At 36.0% G+C, this 24,183-nt stretch overlaps 2 protein-coding genes across 3 annotated transcripts; one reads left to right on the top strand and one right to left on the bottom strand.

The window, feature by feature from the left end:
* Positions 1–311: 311 nt before the first annotated feature.
* LOC105215705 (LIM domain-containing protein A) lies at positions 312–8,771 on the bottom strand. 2 transcript variants are annotated; one of them, XM_011189752.3, is made up of 9 exons: positions 8,612–8,771; positions 8,247–8,431; positions 7,991–8,166; positions 6,587–7,722; positions 6,171–6,478; positions 5,996–6,110; positions 5,422–5,927; positions 5,147–5,365; positions 312–1,446 (listed from the first exon to the last, which is right to left on the bottom strand). In XM_011189752.3, exons 1-9 carry the CDS (start codon positions 8,622–8,624, stop codon positions 1,081–1,083), a joined length of 3,024 nt encoding a protein of 1,007 aa, XP_011188054.1. In that variant the 5' UTR covers positions 8,625–8,771; the 3' UTR covers positions 312–1,080. The 2 variants fall into 2 exon arrangements, with proteins under 2 accessions (XP_011188054.1, XP_011188053.1); XM_011189751.3 differs by having other exon boundaries at positions 313–1,446; positions 6,171–6,529.
* Positions 8,772–9,585: 814 nt separating this feature from the next.
* Positions 9,586–10,728, top strand: LOC105215704 (mediator of RNA polymerase II transcription subunit 7). The gene is made up of 2 exons (XM_029042582.2): positions 9,586–10,056; positions 10,113–10,728. Exons 1-2 carry the CDS (start codon positions 9,733–9,735, stop codon positions 10,434–10,436), a joined length of 648 nt encoding a protein of 215 aa, XP_028898415.1. The 5' UTR covers positions 9,586–9,732; the 3' UTR covers positions 10,437–10,728.
* The last annotated feature ends 13,455 nt before the right edge of the window (positions 10,729–24,183 follow it).

The raw sequence follows: 24,183 nt of genomic DNA, 5'->3' as shown, positions 1-24,183 counted from the left end.
CGACATTGAACAAACCAGTTAAAACCCAGTAGCATACAATTATATTGTTTATGTAATTATTTCTGATACAACACTTAGTTGCAAGGACGCTGCCACTAGAATGTTTAATATTTAATACATACAAAGGGGTTTTCACGATAGTCGATCTTTCAAGAGGACGGATTTATATCTGGTTAATCACTACCGTTTTCTTAACGGCTGCACCAGAACTGAACTTCCAACCATTCCGTTCATGAAAGGTGCTGACTTTGGAGAAATTTCAGTTGTGGACATTATTAAATAAAACGCTATTTTTTGTGAAAATCTATTTTTTATTTGTTCGTGCAAATATGTTTTTATCAATTCAATAGCACTACTTTAAAACTATTTTGTGTATATAAAAAACTTAATTATATATGTATATTCTATATATATATATTTGAAGTTCTACGTGTGGATAAACAATATTTATAAGATTGTATCCTACAGCTTCGTTCATTATTTATTAAAATTATACAGTTATCAATTGAAGTGCAATTTTGTCTGATGTAATATAATCAATATTTAGTTGGTCACTTTTTATAAAAATAATTTGCCTTATTACTAACCCTACCTCCTCCAATTCACATTAAGGATTCAGGTACAATGTTTTTAATGCATACATATATTATATGCATTTGTCAAATTTAAAGTAGAAAAACAAAAAAGTGAAATACGCAAGTAAAAAAGGTACTTTTGAAGTTGACGTGGGGAATCCAAAAGTAAAAAACAAAACAAATTAAGACATTTCAAATAAAGATAATTAGTGAATTAATTTAAAAAAAATATGTTTTAAACAATTTAAATTATACAATTCTTTTTTTACTCATAATGTATTATTCGTCAAAATTCAAATGTATTGCACGTTTGTACTGCAGAAAGTAGTGTACAAATGCTCATGGCCAATGTAAGAACTATCTAAGACAAATATTAAAAAAAAAATATTTTTTTTAAGTATGAATAAGAACCCAACACTTTATGTTATTCAAATTAACCTAAAGAACAGTAACTTTATCACTACACAGTAGCCAGTAACGGTGAACCAGAGTCATTATTATTATGTCACGACGAACACTCTTCATTTGAAAAAATACCAGAATCGTAATCGTCATTGATATTTGGAAGCTTTTCAATTTGTTTCAAGGGACGAACAACATTTAAATCAACTTTCACTCGCTCATTACTAAGAGTTACGTTTCCAGCCGTTTCTGTATTGTATCTCCATCCAGATGTAACAGACGATTCGTTTAAATTATTGCACATCGTGTTACTTCTACTTGGTTTTTTCGAGTGAACTATTCCAATGTTATCTTCAATAGCCACAGTATGGCGTTTGGTATCTAACAGATTCAATTGTATATTGTTCCATGCTGAGGGCTTTTCAGAACTTTTCTCGAACACATCGATTTGTATATTGTTTTGATTTGCCTGCAATATAAAATAGAATAAAGAAGGATAAATAGCAATAAATAATATATCAAAGAAGATTTAGTTAAAATTTGAGATCGTTCGGTTGAGCCATTTCTGAGAAATCATGCTCACCGACACTGAAAATGCAGTTTTTGAGAAAAACTCGTTTTAAATAAGTGCTAAAAATAGTTCGATGACGATAGAACAGATTTTCCATTACCCGATCCTGAAGAAATTCGAATAGCAATTACCCGCTTGAAGAACAACAAAGCAGCGGGGACCGATAGATTACCGGCAGAGCTATTCAAATACGGCGGCGAAGAACTGATAAGGTGCATGCATCAGCTTCTTTGCAGAATATGGTCGGAAGAAAGCATGCCTGACGATTGGAATCTCAGTGTGCTCTGCCCAATCCATTAAAAGGGAGATCCCACAATCTGCGCCAACTACCGTGGGATAAGCCTCCTAAATATCGCATACAAGGTTCTATCGAGCGTACTGTGTGAAAGACTAAAGCCCACCGTCAACAAACTGATTGGACCTTATCAGTGTGGCTTTAGACCTGGAAAATCGACAACTGACCAGATATTCACCATGTGCCAAAACTTGGAGAAGACCCGTGAAAAGAGGATCGACACACACCACCTTTTTGTCGATTTTAAAGCTGCTTTCGACATCACGAAAAGGAGCTGCCTTTATGCCGCGATGTCTGAATTTGGTATCCCCGCAAAACTAATACGGCTGTGTAAATTGATGTTGAGCAACACCAAAAGCTCCGTCATGATTGGGAAGGACCTCTCCGAGCCGTTCGATACCAAACGAGGTTTCAGACAAGGCGACTCACTATCGGGTGACTTCTTTAACTTGATTCTGGAAAAAATTATAAGAGCTGCAGAGCTAAATAGAGAAGGTACAATCTTCTACAAGGTGTACAGCTCTTGGTGTACGCCGATGAAATTGGTATCATCGGAAGCAACAACCGCGCTGTTAATTCTGCTTTTTCCCGCATGGATAAGGAGGCGAAGCGAATGGGTCTGGAGATGAATGAGGATAAGACGAAATATCTCCTGTCATCAAACAAACAGTCAGCGCACTCACGTCTTGGCTCCCACATCACTGTTGACAACCATAACTTTGAAGTAGTAGATAGTTTCGTATATCTGGGAACCAGCATCAACAACACGAAAAATGTCAGCCTCGAAATCCAGCGCAACAACAGGTGCTACTTTGGACTGAGTAGGCAATTGAAAAGTAAAGTCCTCTTTCCTGCTTTATGGTGCAGAAGCTTGAAAGATGTCAACATCAGATTAGACGACACTAGGAGTTTTCGAGAGGGAAATTTTGCGCAAGATTTATGGTCCTCAGAAATTGGCAACGGCGAATACCGCAGACGATGGAACGATGAGCTGTACGAGTTATACGACGACATTGACATAGTTCAGCGAATAAAGACAGCGGCTACGCTGGCTAGGTCATGTTGGAGGGACCAGGTGGAGAGCGACCTGGTTACACTTGGGATCTCCAACTGGCGCCGAACTGCGATGGAGAGCGAGAAGTGGCGCACTATCGTGGATTCGGCTATAACCGGCTAAACGGTTGCAACGCCAATAACATACATACAAAAATAGTTCTTAGTTCCTTAGTTATATTGGATATAATGTAACTGGGTAGCACATTAATTGAACATACAGACAAATTATGTGTTATCTTAATAATACTAAATAAATAAATTGTGAAAGTATAAAAGGTCCGGTTGCACCCGAATTTTGTCCTCCTTACTTGTTTAATTTTTATTCTAAGCTACTTGTTTAAAAAATATATATTTCGTCAACGGTCGAATTTTAATTCTGATTAGCCTAATCAGACATCAGCTAACTGGATATCTTTTAAAGTAGATATATCAGAAATAATTTTGTCTAATAGGAATACTGAATTCCGATACATCTTTTATACACTCACGACTTGTTGCACAGTGTATAACCGTTTAAGTTGCACTTAAAACTAAACTAGTTGGATATGGTTGTATACTTTTTACATCTTTTACATATTTTTCTTTTAATAATAATGGAAACAAGTAAGGAAAGGCTAAGTTCGGGTGCAACCGAACATTTTATACTCTCGCAATTTATTGAAGAAATTTAACCAATACATATATGCGGAATAAAGCTCACCGTATTTTTGAAAAACCTATAATTAGGTATATGGGAGCTAGGAGAAGATACTTTTGAAAAACCTACAATGAGGTATATGGAAATGTTATGACCCGATTTTAATAATTTTTGGAACAGAGACACACTATTAGAAGAAAACAATTTCCTCTGAATTAAATTGAGATATCTGAGAGATTTACCCATATTTTCGGTTAAAATTTATCCTTAGGCGCTGAGTTCAACATGTTCGATATCTGGGGCCTTGAAAAGTTATGGTCCGTTTTCGACAATTTTTTCACAAGTGAAGTCAGAGATAATATGCATTAATTGTGTAAAGTTTTATTCCGTTATCTTCATTGGTTCCTTATGTTTACATTATAAAGTGAAGGATTAAGATGGATATCAAAATTGAGTTATAAGGAAAGGATTAGTGGTTATGAACCGATTTCGCCCCTTTTTTGTCCGTGTTATCAGGGTGTCAAGAAAATATAATATACCGAATTTCATTCGAATCGGTCGAGTAGTTCCTGAGATATGGTTTTTGACCCATAAGTGGGCGATGCCATGCCAATTTTCTCTTTCGTAAAAAAATCTGAGTACAGCTCCCTTCTGCTATTTCTTCTGCAAAATTTAGTGTTTCTGACGTTTTTCGTTAGTGAATTAACCCACTTTTAGTAATTTTCAACCTAACCTTTGTATGGGAGGTGGGCGTGGTTATTATCCGATTTCTTTCATTTTTGGACTGTATTAAGAAGTGGCTAAAAAAACGACTGCAGAAAGTTTGGTTTATATAGCTTCATTGGTTTGCGAGTTAAATACAAATAACCGATTTGTGGGCGGGGCCACGCCCACATCCCCAAAAAAATTACATCCAAATATGCCCCCTCATAGTGCGATCCTTTATTCCAAACTTTATGTGTTTTTGGTTTTCGCCATTTGGTGGGCGTGGCAATGGTCCGATTCTGCCCATTTTCGAGCTTGATCTTCTTATGGTGCCAAGGAATATTTGTGCCAAGTTTCGTCAAGATATCTTAATTTTTACTCAAGTTACAGCTTGCACAGACAGACGGACGGACGGACAGACATCCGGATTTCAAATCTACTCGTCACCCTGATCACTTTGGTATATATGACTCTATATCTAACTCTTTTAGTTTTAGGTGTTACAAACAACCGTTATGTGAACAAAACTATAATACTCTCGTAGCAACTTTTGTTGCGAGAGTACAAAAATGGTAGATGGTAGATTGGTGGCGAAAATTAGTGAAATCGGTCCAAGACTTATCCCAGCCCTCATATTCAATAAATAATAATTTTCGTTATTCCAATGGACTTTATGCCGAATATATAGTTTCATACCGGCAAGATATAGCACTATCCGCCAATTCAATAATATTATTTTTTATTAATGATTTCTCTATGCTGTATAATAATTGAAAGTATTTCTTTTTCTCCACATTTTGTATAACAAAATATCATCGGCCTCTAACAGATAAACCAATCCTCTTTATAATTTGACACCAAAAAATATATAATAAATACTAATAGAACAATAAAAAAATACTCACCAATAACAACGTCGATAGAAAGTAGCGCGATACATAACTTTCATCCTTATTGATCATTACATCTTGGAATGTTGTAGATGAAGATTTTATATGATTTTCTGGTACTGCAGGATTTTGCAATTCGTTCATAATTTCCGTCCCTAATTGAAAAACGTCGAAATGATGACGATCTCGTGCTTTTGATAAAATGGGTTGCAAATACTCGTGCCATTTTTGTATCTAGTATTGAAAAGAGAAATTAGCTTAACATACTTGACTTAATTTTATAAAAGTACCTTCGTTTTGCTATTTTCAACCTCCAGAACGTTTTCCGTGTCTAAAATAACATCATCTATCAATGAAGGCAAATTCGAAGAAGTATCATTTTCTGGTTCATTATCATTTTGGAAAGCATTGTTCGCGGAAATATCAATATCGGAAGTTATTTCATTGGTCGAATTTTCACATTCTGTTGATATTTTCGCTTGACATGTGATATCTTCCTTTAAATCATTTTCACTATTTGTGGTCGATGTCAAATTTTCTTTAAATTCCTTTTTTGAACTTTCACACTTTTCATTCTCAACTGTTTCTTCAATTATAGATATTGGTCCTTCAAGCTGTGAGTTGTTATTTAGACTTTTACTAAGAGTCTCCACATCAGACACGTTTGTTGTTAAGGGCACGTCTGCGTCAACACCTGAATCCCTACTCAAGCGATGAAACATTTTACATGACTGTTCCTCCTCCGTAAATCCAAGGAATTCCTCCATATCTTCACCATCGCTAAGTATGTTATTGTCTAAAATAGTGGAAATGATTTGAAAAATATTAAACAAGAGCTTTATTAATAAAATATCTGTAGTGTACCAGTTTCGTTAGTTGATTGATCAAAATTGCCTTCATGAGATTCATTGAATAATTTCATCGGTCGGTATTGCCTTTGTTCATTTACATCCGTGCAATTAGATTTTTTCATTGAACGCTAAAAAAATGAATAATGCATTACATTACAAATTCGTAGTGTTTGAGGCAATGTTCTTACCGATTGAAGGAAAAGCTCCATTTCGGGCCCAAGCTTAAACAATAGTCGGCGTCTAAGTAGTTTTTCATGAAATTTAAATATATTTAGATCTATTGGAGGTGTAGAAGGTCGTACTTGAATAGGCATTGTATATGAAGGAGGTGGCTCATCGTCTGCTATATTTAAAAGACTTCTTATTTCATCATCGATGATAATAGTTATGTTTTTCTTGTTTGGTATACAAGGGAAAACATCAGTAGTAACTACTCTCGGCGATAGCATACGGTGTTCCTGATCATCCAAATCCGAAAAATAAACGCCCTCATCGTCTAGGTGTGGAAGGTAAACACGTATTTTATTCAGGTTGATTTCGTTTTCGTCTAAGAAATGTTAAAAATGGTGATCTGTTTACAAATTAAAGAATAAACACTTCTTACCATTTCCAATTATATTTCCAGTTACGGACTCATCATTCTTTGAATTCGATTGGGAATTATTTACAGCCAAATTATTGGTGTTATTATTTTCATTACTGCAATCGTTCTCCCTCTGGCTTTGATCCGTTATGCTTTCACCTAAACCAGTGTCATTTTCAGTTCTCACTGCTAAGATTGCTTTACCTGAATAAATTTCATTCGTTTGATTTTGTGTAGTAATAGTTGAAGCCTCAATTGTGTTTTCACACTCGATACTGGATTCTAAAAGTGATTTTTCAGTCGAGTTCAAATTTTGGCCTTGCTGAAAGCATGAGCTTTCATCTGTTAAGTTTGGGTCACTCATATCATTTTCACTGTCTATGGTAACTTCACTTTGTTCATTAGCAGTAGTTTCATTTGAATTTGTACTTATATCAACGTTTAACGTATTAATGCTATCACCAACTCCTGATTCACTTTGCATGGAATTAGAGTTATACTCTTCGGTGTTTGCTGTTTGATTGAGCAATTTGTTAGTTTCACTGGAAAGTTTCTGATTTTGTACTGGTTCAGGAAAAATCACTATATTCTGGTCTTCATTAGAATTATCTATTCTAAGCTTTTTACAATTATTAAAAACTTCACCAATCGCTAAAGCTTTATTTTCTAAGTCTAAATATTTTTTTACATATTCCTCCGAAAGAGGTGGCCAATCATTTAGAATATTTGTAGAACTGTTATTGGAATCGTCATTTCTTTCAAGTCGTTCTTCCTCTTCGTCTATATAATCCTTTACTTTGAAGTGCATTCTAAAATTAATATCTGACACCAACGTATTATAACGGTGCTCTACATGATATGTGTAGAGCTTATAATTTCGTTTCGAATCAATATCTTCTTCATTTTCAAGATCGACAATAGTAGCATGCATCCAAGCAGCAGGATGTATATATTGTTCAGAGTCTATTTTATAGAATCTTGATGTGAGCATCTTTTGTTTTTCTTGACCCCATCCACCAACAAATCGTTTTTCGTCGGTTAATTTGCGAAATTTTCTTGGAACTAATTCCACTTCAAAGGGGTCCTCTATCGCTGCCACGAGGCGTTTGCGTGTACGTTTAGCTTTTCCCTCCAATTTTTTATCCCCATCTTCACCACTAAAAATATTTAATAATATGATTTTTATTTGATTAAATTTATTATTTTAAAACTTCTAGAATTAAATTTGCATATTTGTGCTGTTGTGAATACGTTATTTTAATTCAATAATATTTGATGTATCAATAGATGAATATGATGCTTCAAAAAACATCATATATGTATGTGGTACACGCAAATTCAATTATTTTTATTTCATTTTTGATTTGTTGAATCATACTAAAATAAAATACTCTCTAATTTTTACCTTAAATTATTTACACTTACCGGTTTTCCACAATTTCCTTGTCCGCATTGGATAAGGTCAGTATTTGCCGCTCCACTAACTCTTGTACAAAATCGACTCGCCTCGCATAAACTTTTGACGAATTCAATAGTAATAAGCCTGCTTCGTTCAAAACAATTTCACGTCCAATACCTAATTGCTCGAATAAATCTAAATACTGTTTTGAAAAAAGAAATATTGTTAATAAACATGTTCGGAAGCACAGATATATTTGAGAAACAGAAATCGTTAACTCACATATTTTAGAGATATACTGAAATCAGTGGCATACTCCGCGTGTTCAGCCAACTCAATAAGCAAAAGAACAATGTTTTTTTGAGAGCGTTCCTCCTCCACGCTGTGTATAAGTTTTGAAACACGTGAATTAGGATGCTTGCTTGCTGCTTGCAAAATATTATCAAGAGCTTTGTTGTGGTCAACACCTAAAACCATTTTATATCATTAGAATTAGAGAAAAAAATTTTATTTCGCTTTAATGGATACATATTGTTATGATGCACAACTTCACAAACACAAGCACACATACAACACTAACTCTCACTAATATACAGCTTCTCTTTGCACGTTTGTAATTAGGAATTCATACTAATAACACATCTTACCTAATTCAATCATTTTGATACCAGAATGCTTTTCATTTATTATAATATTTAAAAATTTTATAAACTCTCATATTACACACTTATTTTGGTTCTTATCTTCAATCTTATTTTGGTCTTCTCTTTCACAAAATTTTATTTTTCTCCCACATGCATTATGCTCCTTTATTAAGGGTTGTTGTGTTAATTAAAACTACTTTTTGATTGTGTAGTTCAAAGGTGTAGTTCACCATATATGCGAATGTGTAACGAGTGAAAATGATGTATTACAGAAAATTTTCTCTTGAATAGTTTTGTTTTTTTAATAACTTACATTACATTCAAAATAAATATGTTACAATTAATAATAATAAATTCAAGCACAATATTATGGACATTCACCACCTTCGTTCAGTTATTTATCGAACATTATCGACTGTACGGTGTGCTTTTTCTCGTCAGACGTCATCGAAGTCAACATTTTTGTGATTTTAAGAATTAACCCTTGAAATGTTTTTGAGTTGAAAAAATTACGTGAATTTGGTTGCAGTAAACTAATTGTTCACAGTTCAGTAACCAATAAAAGAAGATTTTCTAGAACAAATATATAATTTAGAAAACAACGAAAGATTAATATCGCCACCCATTTTTTTTTAATTTCAGAATGTTTAATTTACATATTGCAAAATGAATGAAATTTTACAAATTTTTGGAAAATTGCACTCTAAGTTTCGTTCTATCACAGGACAATGAGATTTATAAATATTTTCATGAAAATAAATGATATCTGAGAAAGAGTCGCACGAAGCTAAATATAAAGACATAAGTATGTATACATACTTAATGGAAGTATGATTGAATTTCATCTTTAAAACTTTGAATATATACCTCAGTTCAACATAGTGCAAAAATGTACCAGTTGGCTCACAACCTAAGGTCTATAATAATTGAACGTCGGAATGAGGGGTAATACAAATTCGGTACAAAATCTTTGTGAAATGTCAATTTCCTGAACATACCAATTGTTGACAACTTTAATTTTATATTTTCATTAGACATTGTGAAGAAATTAAATCCTTTTACGTGTTTGATTAATAGATATATATATATTTTAATTTATTTATAGTAAAAAAATATACTTAAAAATGGCCAATCAAGAATCACAGGTCATGAGTTTACCGTTGCCACCAACGCAGTACATCAACCTGTTTTCCGAAGAAAACATACGGCGGAATCGTACTCCTCGCCCTCCTCCCCCAATACAAGATACCTATAGTATGTTTGGTATACAGTATAACAATGAAGAAATGATTCGATCTTTGGAGTCTCAAAATATAAAACGTCTCATACCGATACATTTCGACCGTCGGAAAGAGTTGAAAAAACTCAATCATTCATTATTTGTAAATTTCTTAGATCTTATTGATCTTTTGATTCAATACCCTGACAGTCCTCGAAGAACAGAAAAGGTAAGAACACTTTATTAATAGTGGATGCAGTACTAATTTTTATTTTATGACTAAAGATCGATGACTTGAGCCTCCTGTTTGTACATATGCATCATCTGCTAAATGAATTTCGACCACATCAGGCACGCGAAACGCTGCGTGTAATGATGGAAATGCAAAAGCGTCAGCGTGTAGAGACTACAACAAGGTTCCAAAAGCATTTGGAGCGAGTAAGAGATATTGTTAACACAGCATTTGCGGCGTTGCCCGAGATACGTAACGACGACTTTGATAACGACGAGAAAGTTAAAATGGAAATTGATGCACAAGACAGTAATGCCAATAATCGAAGTGATCAGTTGGATCGAATAATGTGTAAACTTGTTGACGGGATGGATTAGCCATTACAATTATTCTATATAATTAATTTCTTAAATAATATTTTATTATAAAAACACAAATGGCACGCGTAATCGAAATTATGTTAGATTTTAAGGGTAATGGGACAAAGTTCTTCCATATTATTTTTCGGATGTAAGGTACATTTTGTGTGTATGTCAATGAATTAAATATTTAGACTTGAACATTGTTTGGATTAAATAATTACAGTTGTTATGAAGGTATTAATGAGTCTGCTCTTAAAGCTCTCCTGAAGGCTTGCCGATAAAACGATTTGTGACATTGACAAAATAATTACTTGGTTTATGTTGTTGTTGTAGTAGCGGCATAAAACATTCCCCAAATAATTTTAAGGAAAGCTGCTGATTTGACAGTCCTTGGCCGGCTGACGTGGGGTACGGTACTTGGTTTATAATTGTAATCGGTTTACGTTGGCAGCAACAATATCTTGTATATCAATTAATACTGCTGAAGATGAAATTGAAACAACAATTTTGGTTGGAAAGATTAAAGAAAACTCTGATCTGGTTGTCACGTATTCCAATGATACCGATGATGAATCTACGAAGGCCACAATTTCCAAATCGTTGAGCCTTCGTCCATGTTTTTGTCATGGGCAACTATTTTTTGCATGCTCATGTGTGGGAAAACCATTAAATATATTTGTGTTAGTTAGAGACAGGTAATAAATAAGTGCTGGTTTAAAAATGTTTCTAATTTAAAATATTAAATATTATTTAAAATTATTATTATCTAACCCACCTATCTCATTTTGAAAATTAAATGTTAGATGTTATCAACTAATAACGGTATAAGTAATTCTTACAAACTTTTGATTTTGATTTTTGATTAATATCAGCTCCACGGAATTTATATACTATCGCAACATGTTGCAGAGAGAGAGAGTACGAGTATAATAAGTTTGTTCACATGACGGTTGTTTGTAAGTCATAAAACTATACGAGTTAGATATAGGGTTATATATCAAAAAGATCAGTATGAGAATGAAACTGGGAGAGACATATGTCATTTTTTTCGAAAAGTGGGTCTGACCTCGCCCCAAAATATGTTTTTTACACATATGTATGTATCTCGCAAACTACTAAAGCCATACATTTCCCTATAGTACCCCATTATACACCTTAAAAATGGGTGAAATCGGATAATAATCACGCCCACCCCATAAGTGAGATATCTTAGCAAAATGAAGTGAATGTAAAATCTTGGATATAATGTAACTGGATGACAAAAATAATTGAAAACGGTTCAGGAATTATCCCAGAACCCATATACTATATACTGAGCCATATACTATACAAAGTGATTCTCGTTATTCTTGTGGAATTTATGCAGAGCATACGGGTCGAATTGTATGTGATCTTAATAACAGTATATAAATAAATTGCTACAGTATAAAATGTTCAGTTACACCCGAACTTAACTATTCCTTACATGTTGACCAATAATTTTGATGACATCAAGTGAAAAGCCTTAACTTTTTGATCTATATTTTTATAAAATAAGAAGACCTTAATTAATAATTAATTAATTAATTTAAATAATTTCAATATACCAAATAGTTTGCTAGAATATATGTAAGTTAACGAACCCTATCAACCCACAGCAATGCGGTACCGAGTCAAAAATTTCTTTGTGACATTTGAAGAATTCATAATGTATGACAGTCCTTGACTGGATAAATATACTGGTCTATTATTTGTACTTCATTCAAGTAACGGGTGATTTTTTTGAGGTTAGGATTTTCATGCATTAGTATTTGACAGATCACGTGGGATTTCAGACATGGTGTCAAAGAGAAAGATGCTCAGTATGCTTTGACATTTCATCATGAATAGACTTACTAACGAGCAACGCTTGCAAATCATTGAATTTTATTACCAAAATCAGTGTTCGGTTCGAAATGTTTTTATCGACAAATTTTGTTCAGCGATGAGGCTCATTTCTGGTTGAATGGCTACGTAAATAAGCAAAATTGCCGCATTTGGGGTGAAGAGCAACCAGAAGCCGTTCAAGAACTGCCCATGCATCCCGAAAAATGCACTGTTTGGTGTGGTTTGTACGCTGGTGGAATCATTGGACCGTATTTTTTCAAAGATGCTGTTGGACGCAACGTTACGGTGAATGGCGATCGCTATCGTTCGATGCTAACAAACTTTTTGTTGCCAAAAATGGAAGAACTGAACTTGGTTGACATGTGGTTTCAACAAGATGGCGCTACATGCCACACAGCTCGCGATTCTATGGCCATTTTGAGGGAAAACTTCGGAGAACAATTCATCTCAAGAAATGGACCCGTAAGTTGGCCACCAAGATCATGCGATTTAACGCCTTTAGACTATTTTTTGTGGGGCTACGTCAAGTCTAAAGTCTACAGAAATAAGCCAGCAACTATTCCAGCTTTGGAAGACAACATTTCCGAAGAAATTCGGGCTATTCCGGCCGAAATGCTCGAAAAAGTTGCCCAAAATTGGACTTTCCGAATGGACCACCTAAGACGCAGCCGCGGTCAACATTTAAATGAAATTATCTTCAAAAAGTAAATGTCATGAACCAATCTAACGTTTCAAATAAAGAACCGATGAGATTTTGCAAATTTTATGCGTTTTTTTTTTTTAAAAAGTTATCAAGCTCTTAAAAAATGACCCTTTACATGAATTACGACGTGTCTTAGAGAAAAAAACCACAAACTTAAAGAAATGTTTCAAATTCAATGAAGTATTCTGCTGAGTTCTGTTAGCCAAATGAAGGAAACTGAATGCAAAAACGAGTAAGTTAGCATAAGTCAAAAATAAAACAAACTATATATACAAAGTTCTTAGGTTAGGTTAGGTTAGGTTGAGTGGCTGCCAAACGACGCACCTAGGCCTTTGGGAGGCCCATTGTGATGCCACTGGGACTGAGATCCCTCACACTATCGAGTCATCATTAAACCACCCTGTGGTCCTAATGAAGTAAAAAAGGTCACACAATTTGGCATTAGCAACTTCGCTACATCCTCGAGAAAACCGCGTCCAATAGTTGCGATTCTTTTTCTGTACAGAGCCTTGCATCCACAAAGAAGGTGTGTAATCGTTTCTTCTTATTCTTCTTCTTGGCAGCTCCTGCAGTAATCATTGAAAGGTAGGCCTAGTCTGCTGGCGTGTCTCCCAATCAGACAGTGTCCCGTTAACACCCCTACAAGGGTTCTTGTTTCATTTCTCTTAAATTTCAATAAGCGGCAAGTACGGCTCTTATTCCACTCTGGCCACGTTTGTCTACTTACGGAGCAAGTCGTTACTTTTCCCCATTGTGATTCAGCCGTATCTACTGCATGTTTATCGATTAAGTATTTGCAGGTTGCCAGAAGTATATAGATTGCCTCTTTATCGGCCTCCAACAGCAGTGTGGTGCCTAGTCTGGCTAATTCATCTGCTACACAGTTCCCAGGGATGTCACTATGTCCTGGGACCCATTGTAGGTGTATCGAGAAATATGACGTCATTGTCAATAATAAATCCAAGCATTCTTTCACTATCTTAGAAGATATTCTATGAGACTTCTAGAGGGGAGTGATATATGTAGTTCAGATTTTAGATTCATTTCAATAGGATTGCGAAAATCCGTCCTATTTGTTAGAAATGGGAACTTGCCGAGTATACTAGAATGTCTTCTGTTGCAGGTTTGCAGTAGTGAAGATTCTCTCAGTCTAAGTGCCGATTTCGCCGCCTGTTGCTTACAGAATATGTCTATAGGCAGTAAGTGCAGAATAGCCTCTAACGCCTGGCTCGGCGTTGTTCTGAGAGCTACGCTGATACATATACATGCCGCTCTTTGTAGACTACCCATGCTCTTTACTGCGTACTTCTTGTCGATTATTGGGCACCAGACCAATATACCGTATGTCATAATCGGCCTTACCACAGCTGTGTAGAGCCAATGCGATATGCGGGGTGTTAGTCCCCATTTTGGTCCGACCATCCTTTTACAGGTGTATAAGGCCAAAGCTGCCTTCCTTACCCTAGCTTCCAAGTTTGGTTTCCACCATAGCTTCCTGTCTAAAATTAGTCCCAGATAGCTTGCTTTCTCACTTATTGTTAGTGATGTGTCATTTATTGAGGGTGGTGTGAACTCTGGAATCTTGTGTTTCTTAGTAAACAGCACTATCTCAGTTTTACTTGCGTTCAGGCTTAATCCAGTTGATTTAGCGATCGATTTAACTCATTTAACCTTGTTTGCATAAGGTCCGCGAGGATACTTGGGAATTTTCCTCAAATTGAAACCGCCACATCATCAGCGTAGGCCACACCATGTACTCCCCCCTTCTCTAGATGTAACAACATACTCTTCATTGTTAAGATCCATAGAAGGGGGGATAGCACGCCTCCTTGAGGTGTACCCCTTTGGACAGATCTGCACATTGTTGAACCCCCCAGTGTTGAAGTTATGAACCTGCATAGAAGCATCTGTTCTATAAGTTTCGTGAGTGATTCCGACACTTGCAGATCTTTAAGCGCGCTGATAATGGCCTTAGGCTGGATGTTGTTAAAAGCTCCCTCTATATCCAGGAGTGTAATGAGAGCGTATTCCTTTACCTCCAGGGCCCTTTCAATCTCTGTCACCACAGAATTTAAAGCTGTTTTCGTGGATTTTCCTTTGGAGTACGCGTGTTGCGAAACTGCTAACCTTTCTGGAGGTAGTCTGCTTCTTATGTTAATTTCTATTAGTCTTTCCAACGTTTTCAGTAGAAATGAGGAAAGACTGATTGGTCTAAAGTCCTTTGGACTGCTGTGAGATCTTTTGCCCGCTTTATGTATGTATATTACCTTCACTTTCCTCCATAGAGAAGGAATAAAGTTCAATCGGAGAGTCCCTTCGAGAATGGTTGTTAACCAACCCATTACGTAACTTATCGATTTTTGTAGTTGAGCCGGGAATATGCCGTCGGGTCCCGGTGATTTAAAAGGCTTGAAGCTGTTAACAGCCCATCTTATCTTGTCTTCTGATATTAAGTCGGCCATATTAGGATTTGACTCAATTTCAGTATCAAATGTATATTCCGCGGTGAAGCTTTCTGAGCTGCCCGGGGAGTGAGTATCCATCAGTAATTTTAGGGTTTCCTCACTGGAATCCGTCTAGCTTTGGTCCGGCTTCTGAAGGTACCCAATATTATGTGCAGATTTCGCTATTACTTTGCTTAACCGAGACGCTTCTGCCGTGGTCTCGATTTCTTCACAGAAGGATTTCCACGAATTACGTTTAGATTTCCTGATTTCCTTTTTGTATGACCTCAGAAGGCTGTGGTAGCGGTCCCATTCCTGTTCTTCTTGGGATAATTTTGCTACATTGAATTGCTTTCTGAGATCCTTCTGAGATTTCTTAAGCTCGGGAGACCACCATTGGGGCCTAATTCTTCCCTTACTGCGAGTAAGAGGACATGACATTGCCAAAGCTTGCTGATAAGATTCCGTGAATCGTTCAACTAAAGTGTCTAAGTCCTCTTTGTACCTAGGTTGGAATAGAAGAAACGTAGGAATATTCTTTTTTAGCTCTTGCATGTGCACTAGCCAGTTTGTTTTCCTAAGATTCCTGTATTTTTTCTCACGGTCTACTTTTTCACTAAGTACAAAATCAATATACCGATGATCGGAAAAGGAGTGTTCTTCTAGAACCCTCCATCGTATTACCCTATCTATCAGCTCTTCCGATACAAGTGTTATATCTAATACTTCTTGTCGGTTTCTAGTGATGAAGGTTGGCGCGTTGCTTCTATTGCTCAACAAGAGTTTCGTACTTACTAAATAATTAAAGAGCAACTCACCTCTTACGTTGGTATCAGAACTGCCCCACAGTGAATGATGGGCGTTTGAGTCACATCCAAGTATTAATGGCCTCTTGGACGCTTCGCTATCGTGTACCAACCTTTTTATAAGCAGCGATGACACCTGGTCCTCGTCGTACGGCATGTAGCAAGAGACTAGCCGGTAACTACCTCTGCCCGTCTCCCAGCTCACTGCCATGGTGTCCTTGTCACTATATTCGTATAATATAAAAACATTAAGATCCTTCCTAGCCAATATACATGTCCTGTTCTTACCTTCGCAGTGTGACACGTATAACTTGTAATTCGGCGTCCTCAGACCGCAACTCCGCCCTCCATTAACCCATGGCTCCTGAATGAGGACAAAGTCAGGCTGATCTGTTGCCATGCGGTTAATTAAAGCTACTGATGCTAGTTTGCTATGGTGAAGATTTATTTGAAAGAGATGCATTAGTTATGGTTACATCTACATCATCTAGAGAATCGCTTAAAAGCTCTTTCTCGGCCTGCCCGCTAGTTCAGAGGAGGCGCGCTCTCCTTATTCGAGGCTATCGATATCGCTCGAGGACTCCATTGGTTATTTCTCTACCTCACCCATCTCGTTATCCGAGGTAAGATGGTCGATGGCGCCGGCATCTGCTTTGTAAGTCTTCACTTTGACTTTAGTGAAGCCATAATTAATTTCGCCGCCACTTTTGTTCAGCGGTTCAATTGAGTCGTTAGTTAGCAACAACAGAATCTGCATCGTGGCCCTTTTGGTCTCCACGCCTTATTCGGTTGTCGCTTCTTCGAATGATTTTACATGTCCAACCCTCCGTTGGTAGGTTTGGGTTGCAAGCTTTGATCAGCTGCATGATCTGTTCCGGCTGGGATGGTGTAGCCGGTATCCAAACTCTTGCCCTCGGCTTGGACGGAATGTCTTTTTTGTCAACGGCTATTAGCTTGGCTCCGGGATACACCTCTCCCACCTTCGCTATAGCGGCTTTATATAGCTGGACCGATCTTTCGTCATCACCAGCTACTAGCTTGATCTGGCCCTGGTACCATCCAGCATCTGTGCATGACGGTGGAGCCACGTTAGCCAGCGCAGCCTGTACCCATTTCCATTGGGTTCTGGGAATTTTTCCTTCGGGGTCTCCCTCATCCAGAAAACCAATGATGATGCGGTTCCGGGAAAAAGGGCCTTCCGCAAAGGATCTGTTGGGCAACTCACCCCTTGTTTTAGGCCGCTTAGCTGACGGCTTAACCTCTTCAGCTGACCTTTGCCTTTTAGTAGCGACAACAGCCGGTTCCAAGCTAAAGTTGGGTAACACCGCTTTAGCACACTCCAGGGTTTCCTGAAGCTCTTTTGTGAGCTCCTTCTTTGTTGGTGGGTACCGGTGCGCTCTTCGTAAGATATATGCAGCGCGTTTCCTCTCCGCATACTTCGCTTTTGATGGCTCTTCCACCTTAAAGGTAGGCCATTCTCTGGTTTATACACCAGCAACTACACACTTGGCATCTTCCTTTGCCTTCTGCCTCCGGTTGGTAGGCCTGGCTCCGGCTGCCTTTGTTGTTGTTGTTTTGCTGGAACTTGGCTTAGCTGAAGTTCCTGCACTGGTGTCAACCTTAGCATTCAGGCCAGGCTTAGCCACTGTCTTCGTACTAATTGTTCTAGAGCTCGTTGCATACGCTGCTCTCTTTTCGGAACAATCTGTTCCTACCGGCTTTATTGAGGGAGGACCGGACTCCCTTGGTTTTTCCGGCTATACAAAGTTCTTAACAATAATAAATTATTGAACCCAAGTACATACACACAACTGTTGACAGCTAATTTGGAACGCTCGCTTTTGGTAAACGCTTAATGCGTATATTATTAAAATGTTTCAATTTATTGGCATTTTTTTTTAAGCTTTGCAATGCTTTTGTTACTCCATTTACAACTCAATGTGCTCAATGTGTGTTCTGTGATTGAATTACTATTAATATTTTCCGAAACAGTACATGCGTTACTTAGTGTAAGGTAAATTAAGTGAAACAGCTAATTAGAAACAGTTGTTAAATGATACAAAATTCGACACGTTGTGATATATGAGTAATAATTTTTAATGTTTTGTATAAAATGTTTTTCTTCAAGATGTGTAATCGGAATTAGCGTACATTTGCTCTAATCAGTTTTTTGTTTTGATCCTTGTGAAAGTCGTACAGTGAACTTGTGAAACAGATCGAATGTACAAAAAACAAGTAAGGAAGGGCTAAGTTCGGGTGTAACCGAACATTTTATTCTCTCGCAATTTATTTATTTAACTTTATTTATATTATATAATACACAATTTGACCCACATATTCGTCATATATATTGTATAAAGGCGTGGTTGTGAGGCGATTTGGCCTATTTTCACAAAATATCTTTGGGATGTAAGGAAAATATTACAAACCAAGTTTCATTGAAATCGGTCGAGTAGTTTCTGAGATATGGTTTTTGATCCATAAGTGGGCGACGCCACGCCCATTTTGCATTTTGTAAAAAAATCTGAGTGCAGCTTTCATCTGCCACTTCTTATGTGAAATTTAGTGTTTCTGACGTTTTTCGTTATTGAGTTAACCCACTTTTAGTAATTTTCAACCTAACTTTTGTATGGGAGGTGGGCGTGGTTATTATCCGATTTCTTTCATTTTTGGACTGCATTAGGGAGTAAAAAAAAACGGCAGAAAGTTTGGTTTATATAGCTCTATTGGTTTGCGAGATATGTACAAAAAACTTAGTAGGTGGCGGGACCACGCCCACTTCCCCAAAAAAATTACATCCAAATATGCCCCTTCATAGTGCGATCCTTCATACCAAATTTTATTTCCATAGCTTTATTTATGGCTTAGTTATGGCACTTTATGTGTTTTCGGTTTTCGCCATTTTGTGGGCGTGGTCCGATTTTGCTCATTTTCGAAAGCACCCTTCCTATGGTGCCAAGAAATAAGTGTGCCAAGTTTCATCAAGATATCTTAATTTTTACTCAAGTTACAGAAGCTGTAACTGTGCAAGGCTCAAACGGACGGACAGACACTTTTCACCCTGATCACTTTGGTATATATAACCCTATATCTAACTCGTTTAGTTTTGGGTGTTACAAACAACCGTTATGTGAACAAAACTATAATACTCTCTTTAGCAACATTTGTTGCGAGAGTGTAATAATAGTTCATGCCTCAAGGAATATCCAAAATTGAATAGTTTTGCTACTGTAGCCGTATGTACTGTATGACGTCTTGATGAACCTGGAAGGAACGACAGCAACCGTTATTAAATTTTAGTCTTAGATTGCGATTAATAATTTAAAATGTAGAGTGGAGTTTCTATAACTCGAAGATCTCCATAATTCGAACTTTCAATTTGAATTTTTGAATTGGCAATAGCGTTTATAAATCAAATGTATGCTAATTAAACTTTATGCGAAGTATATAAATTAAACTGGTTATACATCTATATTTTACAGCTTATTGAAAAATTATATGTTGGAATAAAAATTCTGTAACTCTGTAAGTTTCTTTGTGGATTATGGGGATTCGAGTTAGGCAAGTTCCACTGTATTTAAAACATTATTATAAACGACGACGCCTTTTGAGAGCAGAACCAGTCACAATCAAATCCTATTTCACATATTACAGTATTCTACTTAGCTAAATCAGGAATGCCTTTGATATAATTTTACTGGTATAATACCGCTTTTATATATTATATTTACTCAGGTTTGATACTAAACTTAAACAAGTAAGGAAGGGCTAAGTTCGGGTGTAACCGAATATTTTATACTCTCGCAATTTAATGATGTAATTTTATAAAGATAACACAAGTTGACCCATATATTTGGTATAAAGTTCAATAGAATAACGAAAATCATCATAAATAGTATATGGGGACTGAGGTAATTCCTAAGCCGATTTCACTTGTTTTCACCACCAAGATACAATGTATCGAAGACTATACGCTCACTTAATTTAATATTACTTATAATTAGGTATATAGGGTCTGGGGGAAGTTATGACCCGATTTTTACCATTTCAGGTACAGAGAGAAACTGTTATAAGAAAAAAATTCAGAGGGAATGAATTACATTAAAATATCTGAGGGATTTACCTATATTTTCGGTGAAAAATTAACCTTAGGCACTGAGTTCTTCATGTTCGATATCAGGGCCCTTGAAAAGTCATGGTCCGATTTTGACAATTTTTCCACAAGTGATGTCACAGCTCAAATACAGTATTTGTGTAAAGTTTTATTCCGCTAGCTTCATTGGTTCCTTATGAATACATTATAAAAAAACAAGTAAGGAAGGGCTAAGTTCGGGTGTAACCGAACATTTTATACTCTCGCAATTTATTGATGTAATTTTATAAAGACAACACAATTCGACCCATATATTCGGCATAAAGTTCAATAGAATAACGAAAATCATCATAAATAGTATATGGGGACTGAGGTAATTCCTAAACCGATTTCACTCGTTTTCACCACCAAGATACAACGTATCGAAGACTATACGCTCACTTAATTTAATATTACTTATAATTAGGTATATGGGATCTGGGGGAAGTTATGACCCAATTTTTACCATTTCAGGTACAGAGAGAAACTGTTATAAGAAAACAATTCAGAGGGAATGAATTACATTAAAATATCTGAGGGATTTACCTATATTTTCGGTGAAAAATTAACCTTAGGCACTGAGTTCCTCATGTTTGATATCAGGGGCCTTGAAAAGTCATGGTTCGATTTTGACAATTTTTCCACAAGTGATGTCACAGCTCAAATACAGTATTTGTGTAAAGTTTTATTCCGCTAGCTTCATTGGTTCCTTATGAATACATTATAAAGTGAACGAATCAGATGGAATTCAAAATTGAGTTATATGGGAAGTAGACGCAGTTGTGAACCGATTTCGCCCATATTCCACCCGTGCCATCAGGGTGTAAAGAAAGTGTTATATACCGAATTTCATTGAAATCGATCGAATAGTTCTTGAGATATGGTTTTTGATCCATAAGTGGGCGACGCCACGCCCATTTTGCATTTTGTAAAAAAAATCTGAGTGCAGCTTTCATCTGCCACTTCTTATGTGAAATTTAGTGTTTCTGACGTTTTTGTTTAGGGAGTTAACCCACTTTTAGTAATTTTCAACCTAACCTTTGTATGGGAGGTGGGCGTGGTTATTATCCGATTTCTTTCATTTTTGGACTGTATAAGGAAATGGCTAAAAGAAACGACTGCAGAAAGATTGACTTATATAGCTTTATTGGTTTGCGAGTTATATACAAAAAACCTATTTGGGGGCGGGGTCACGCCCACTTTTCCAAAAAAATTACATCCAAATGTGCCCCTCCCTAATGGGATCCTATGTTCCAAATTTCATTTTCATAACTTTATTTATGGCTTAGTTATGACACTGTATAGATTTTCGGTTTCCACCATTTTGTGGGCGTGGCAGTGGACCGATTTTGCCCATTTTCGAAAGCAACCTCCTCAGGGTGCCAAGGAACATGTGTTCCAAGTTTCATTAAGATATCTTAATTTTTACTCAAGTTATCGCTTGCACGGACAGACGGACAGACGGACGGACAGACATCCGGATTTCAAATCTACTCGTCATCCTGATCATTTATGTATATATAACCCCATATCTAACTCTTATATTTCTTGGTGACACAAACCACCGTTATGTGAACAAAACTATTATACTCTGTGCAACAGGTTGCGAGAGTATAAAAATGTAAATTCTGAACGGTAGTATATTTTACACCAATAGAAAACTTTTAATAAGTGTTTTTTTAATAAATGTCATCAACTAGTGTGTGGCTTTATGTTATCACACATCAGTTATTATATATAACAGTACTTTAAGATATTTTAACTCGCGTGTTGCTAAGAAAATAAGTTGCTTAGTTTTGTTTGCTTTGGGCTTTAGAATTTGCACGTAGTGAAAATAATCAGCTCACTGTTTGTGATACGATTGTGATGTTTTTTGAAAATCATTGTTTGCTGGGTAATCTATTGACGATCATTAATTAGTTAATACATACTATGTATTTCAGTTCTTCTTCTGGCATTGTTTCTTGTATTATACAAAAGGAATCGAAGAAGAACTTACAAACATATGTACGATATGTACTTGAGTATTTCGTAATTTATGCCGTTAGAGTGACTTTGCAACTTTGTAAACTAACGTCTGTAATAACAATTAAGGAAGTACTAAGTTTGAGTGTAACCGAATATTTAATACTCATGCAATTTGTAAGGAACGAAGTTGTGGTAATATTTTCGAATATTCGGAAAATTTGTATAAAACATTTTGAAAGTAGTTCAATAATCAGAATTTGACGAACCGTGAATGGATTTCACTCATCAATTTTGGTCCATGTTCGAGAAACATATATACATACAGTTGAACTTCCATAACTCAAACTTCTTCAACTCGAAATTCTCCATAACTCGAACTCTTGAATTGGCAATTGAAGTAAAATTTCATAGAATTACCTTCTGTAACTCAGGAAGTCTCTCTAACTCGAAGTTTTTTTGTGGATTATAGTGATTCGAGTTAGGGCAGTTTAATTGCATTTTAATCCTAAAAGCCTTATAACTCCGATTCATTCAAAATTTTGATATGTATTATAATTATCGGTTACAAACAACATTTGATTTTCTGAAAAGTATTATTTTAGATTTTAAAGGGTATTTTATTGGTTGGTCCTTTGAGGAACAACTAAGTGCTAATTGGAGAAATCCCGCCAGGCGTCAAAATAAATCCAACCAACACAAATCACTTTATTATATTAATCATATCAGTGCAGTGTTAAGGTACATACCAAGACCATAATTTTTATGAAATGTTCTCACATAATTATATTGCGACATCTTATATGGGATATAACCCCAATCAAAGGGACAAAAAAATATTTGGTTTATAAGAAAAAAGTGAATCAGATTGGCAAATATAATTATAATAAGCGTATGCGGTTATCAATATATTGGATTCTAGTAGACCACTCCGGCTTCGAGAGCGAGTTTGTATATTTCTAATATTTTGTTCTTCAAGCCGCTGCACACGCCCCGTACTCGACTCTCAAGCGCGTACTTGGGAGGTTTTGAAATTTTGTTAAGCAAGCAGCTGCGAGCATTCGTTACTGGGACACGATTGCGATGTGAAGAGAATACTTGAAGGACGAATTTCAGTTTCAGACTAAGATTCTCCATCGCGGAGTCTTTTTGATACCCTCACCTGGAAACTATTTCCAGAAAGTTGAGAATCTAGCAATAAATATAGCCTATGTTACTCGGAGTGAATGTAGCTTTCCATTGATGAATGAATTTTTGAAATCGGCACAGTAGTTTTCGAGTTTATTCAACACAAACATACATACAAATCTTTTCTCTTTATAATAGTAGTATAGATAGTTATTGGTTATTCTAGTGGACTTTATGCCGAATATATTGCCCAAATTTTGAGTTATCATATTGTATTAAAAGTTTGTGAAAACATGTTTTTTGCACTCACAAACAGAACGGTATCCGGATTTCAACGAGTATCTTCATTCTTATTACTTTTATATACATATATAATTCTATATTTAACTCGTTTAGCTTTAGTTACAAGTTTAGTGGACAAAACTATTATACTCTGTGTAACATTTTGCTATAGTATTAAAATCAGTATATGTATTTGATTTCTGACGTGTCAAAAGCTCTCGCATAACGTTGACATGCTCTTTTCTTCCACCTTGAATTCAGATAAAAGTTATATCAGTGACTTTGTATTTTTATTTACATTTAATATTTGCATTTAAGAGTATATAGAGTATATCTTTATATAAATATAAATGTAGGAGCTAGTTGTTCAGAAAGCATTTCACAATTTTGTTATATGTACAGAGATTCTTATAAAGATTTTAATATATCCTAATTT

This window comes from Zeugodacus cucurbitae, chromosome 2 (assembly GCF_028554725.1).
Source record: "Zeugodacus cucurbitae isolate PBARC_wt_2022May chromosome 2, idZeuCucr1.2, whole genome shotgun sequence".
Lineage (NCBI taxonomy): Eukaryota > Metazoa > Arthropoda > Insecta > Diptera > Tephritidae > Zeugodacus > Zeugodacus cucurbitae.
Note: the sequence above shows the minus strand (reverse complement) of the source record. Positions and strands in the feature narration are given on the sequence as shown.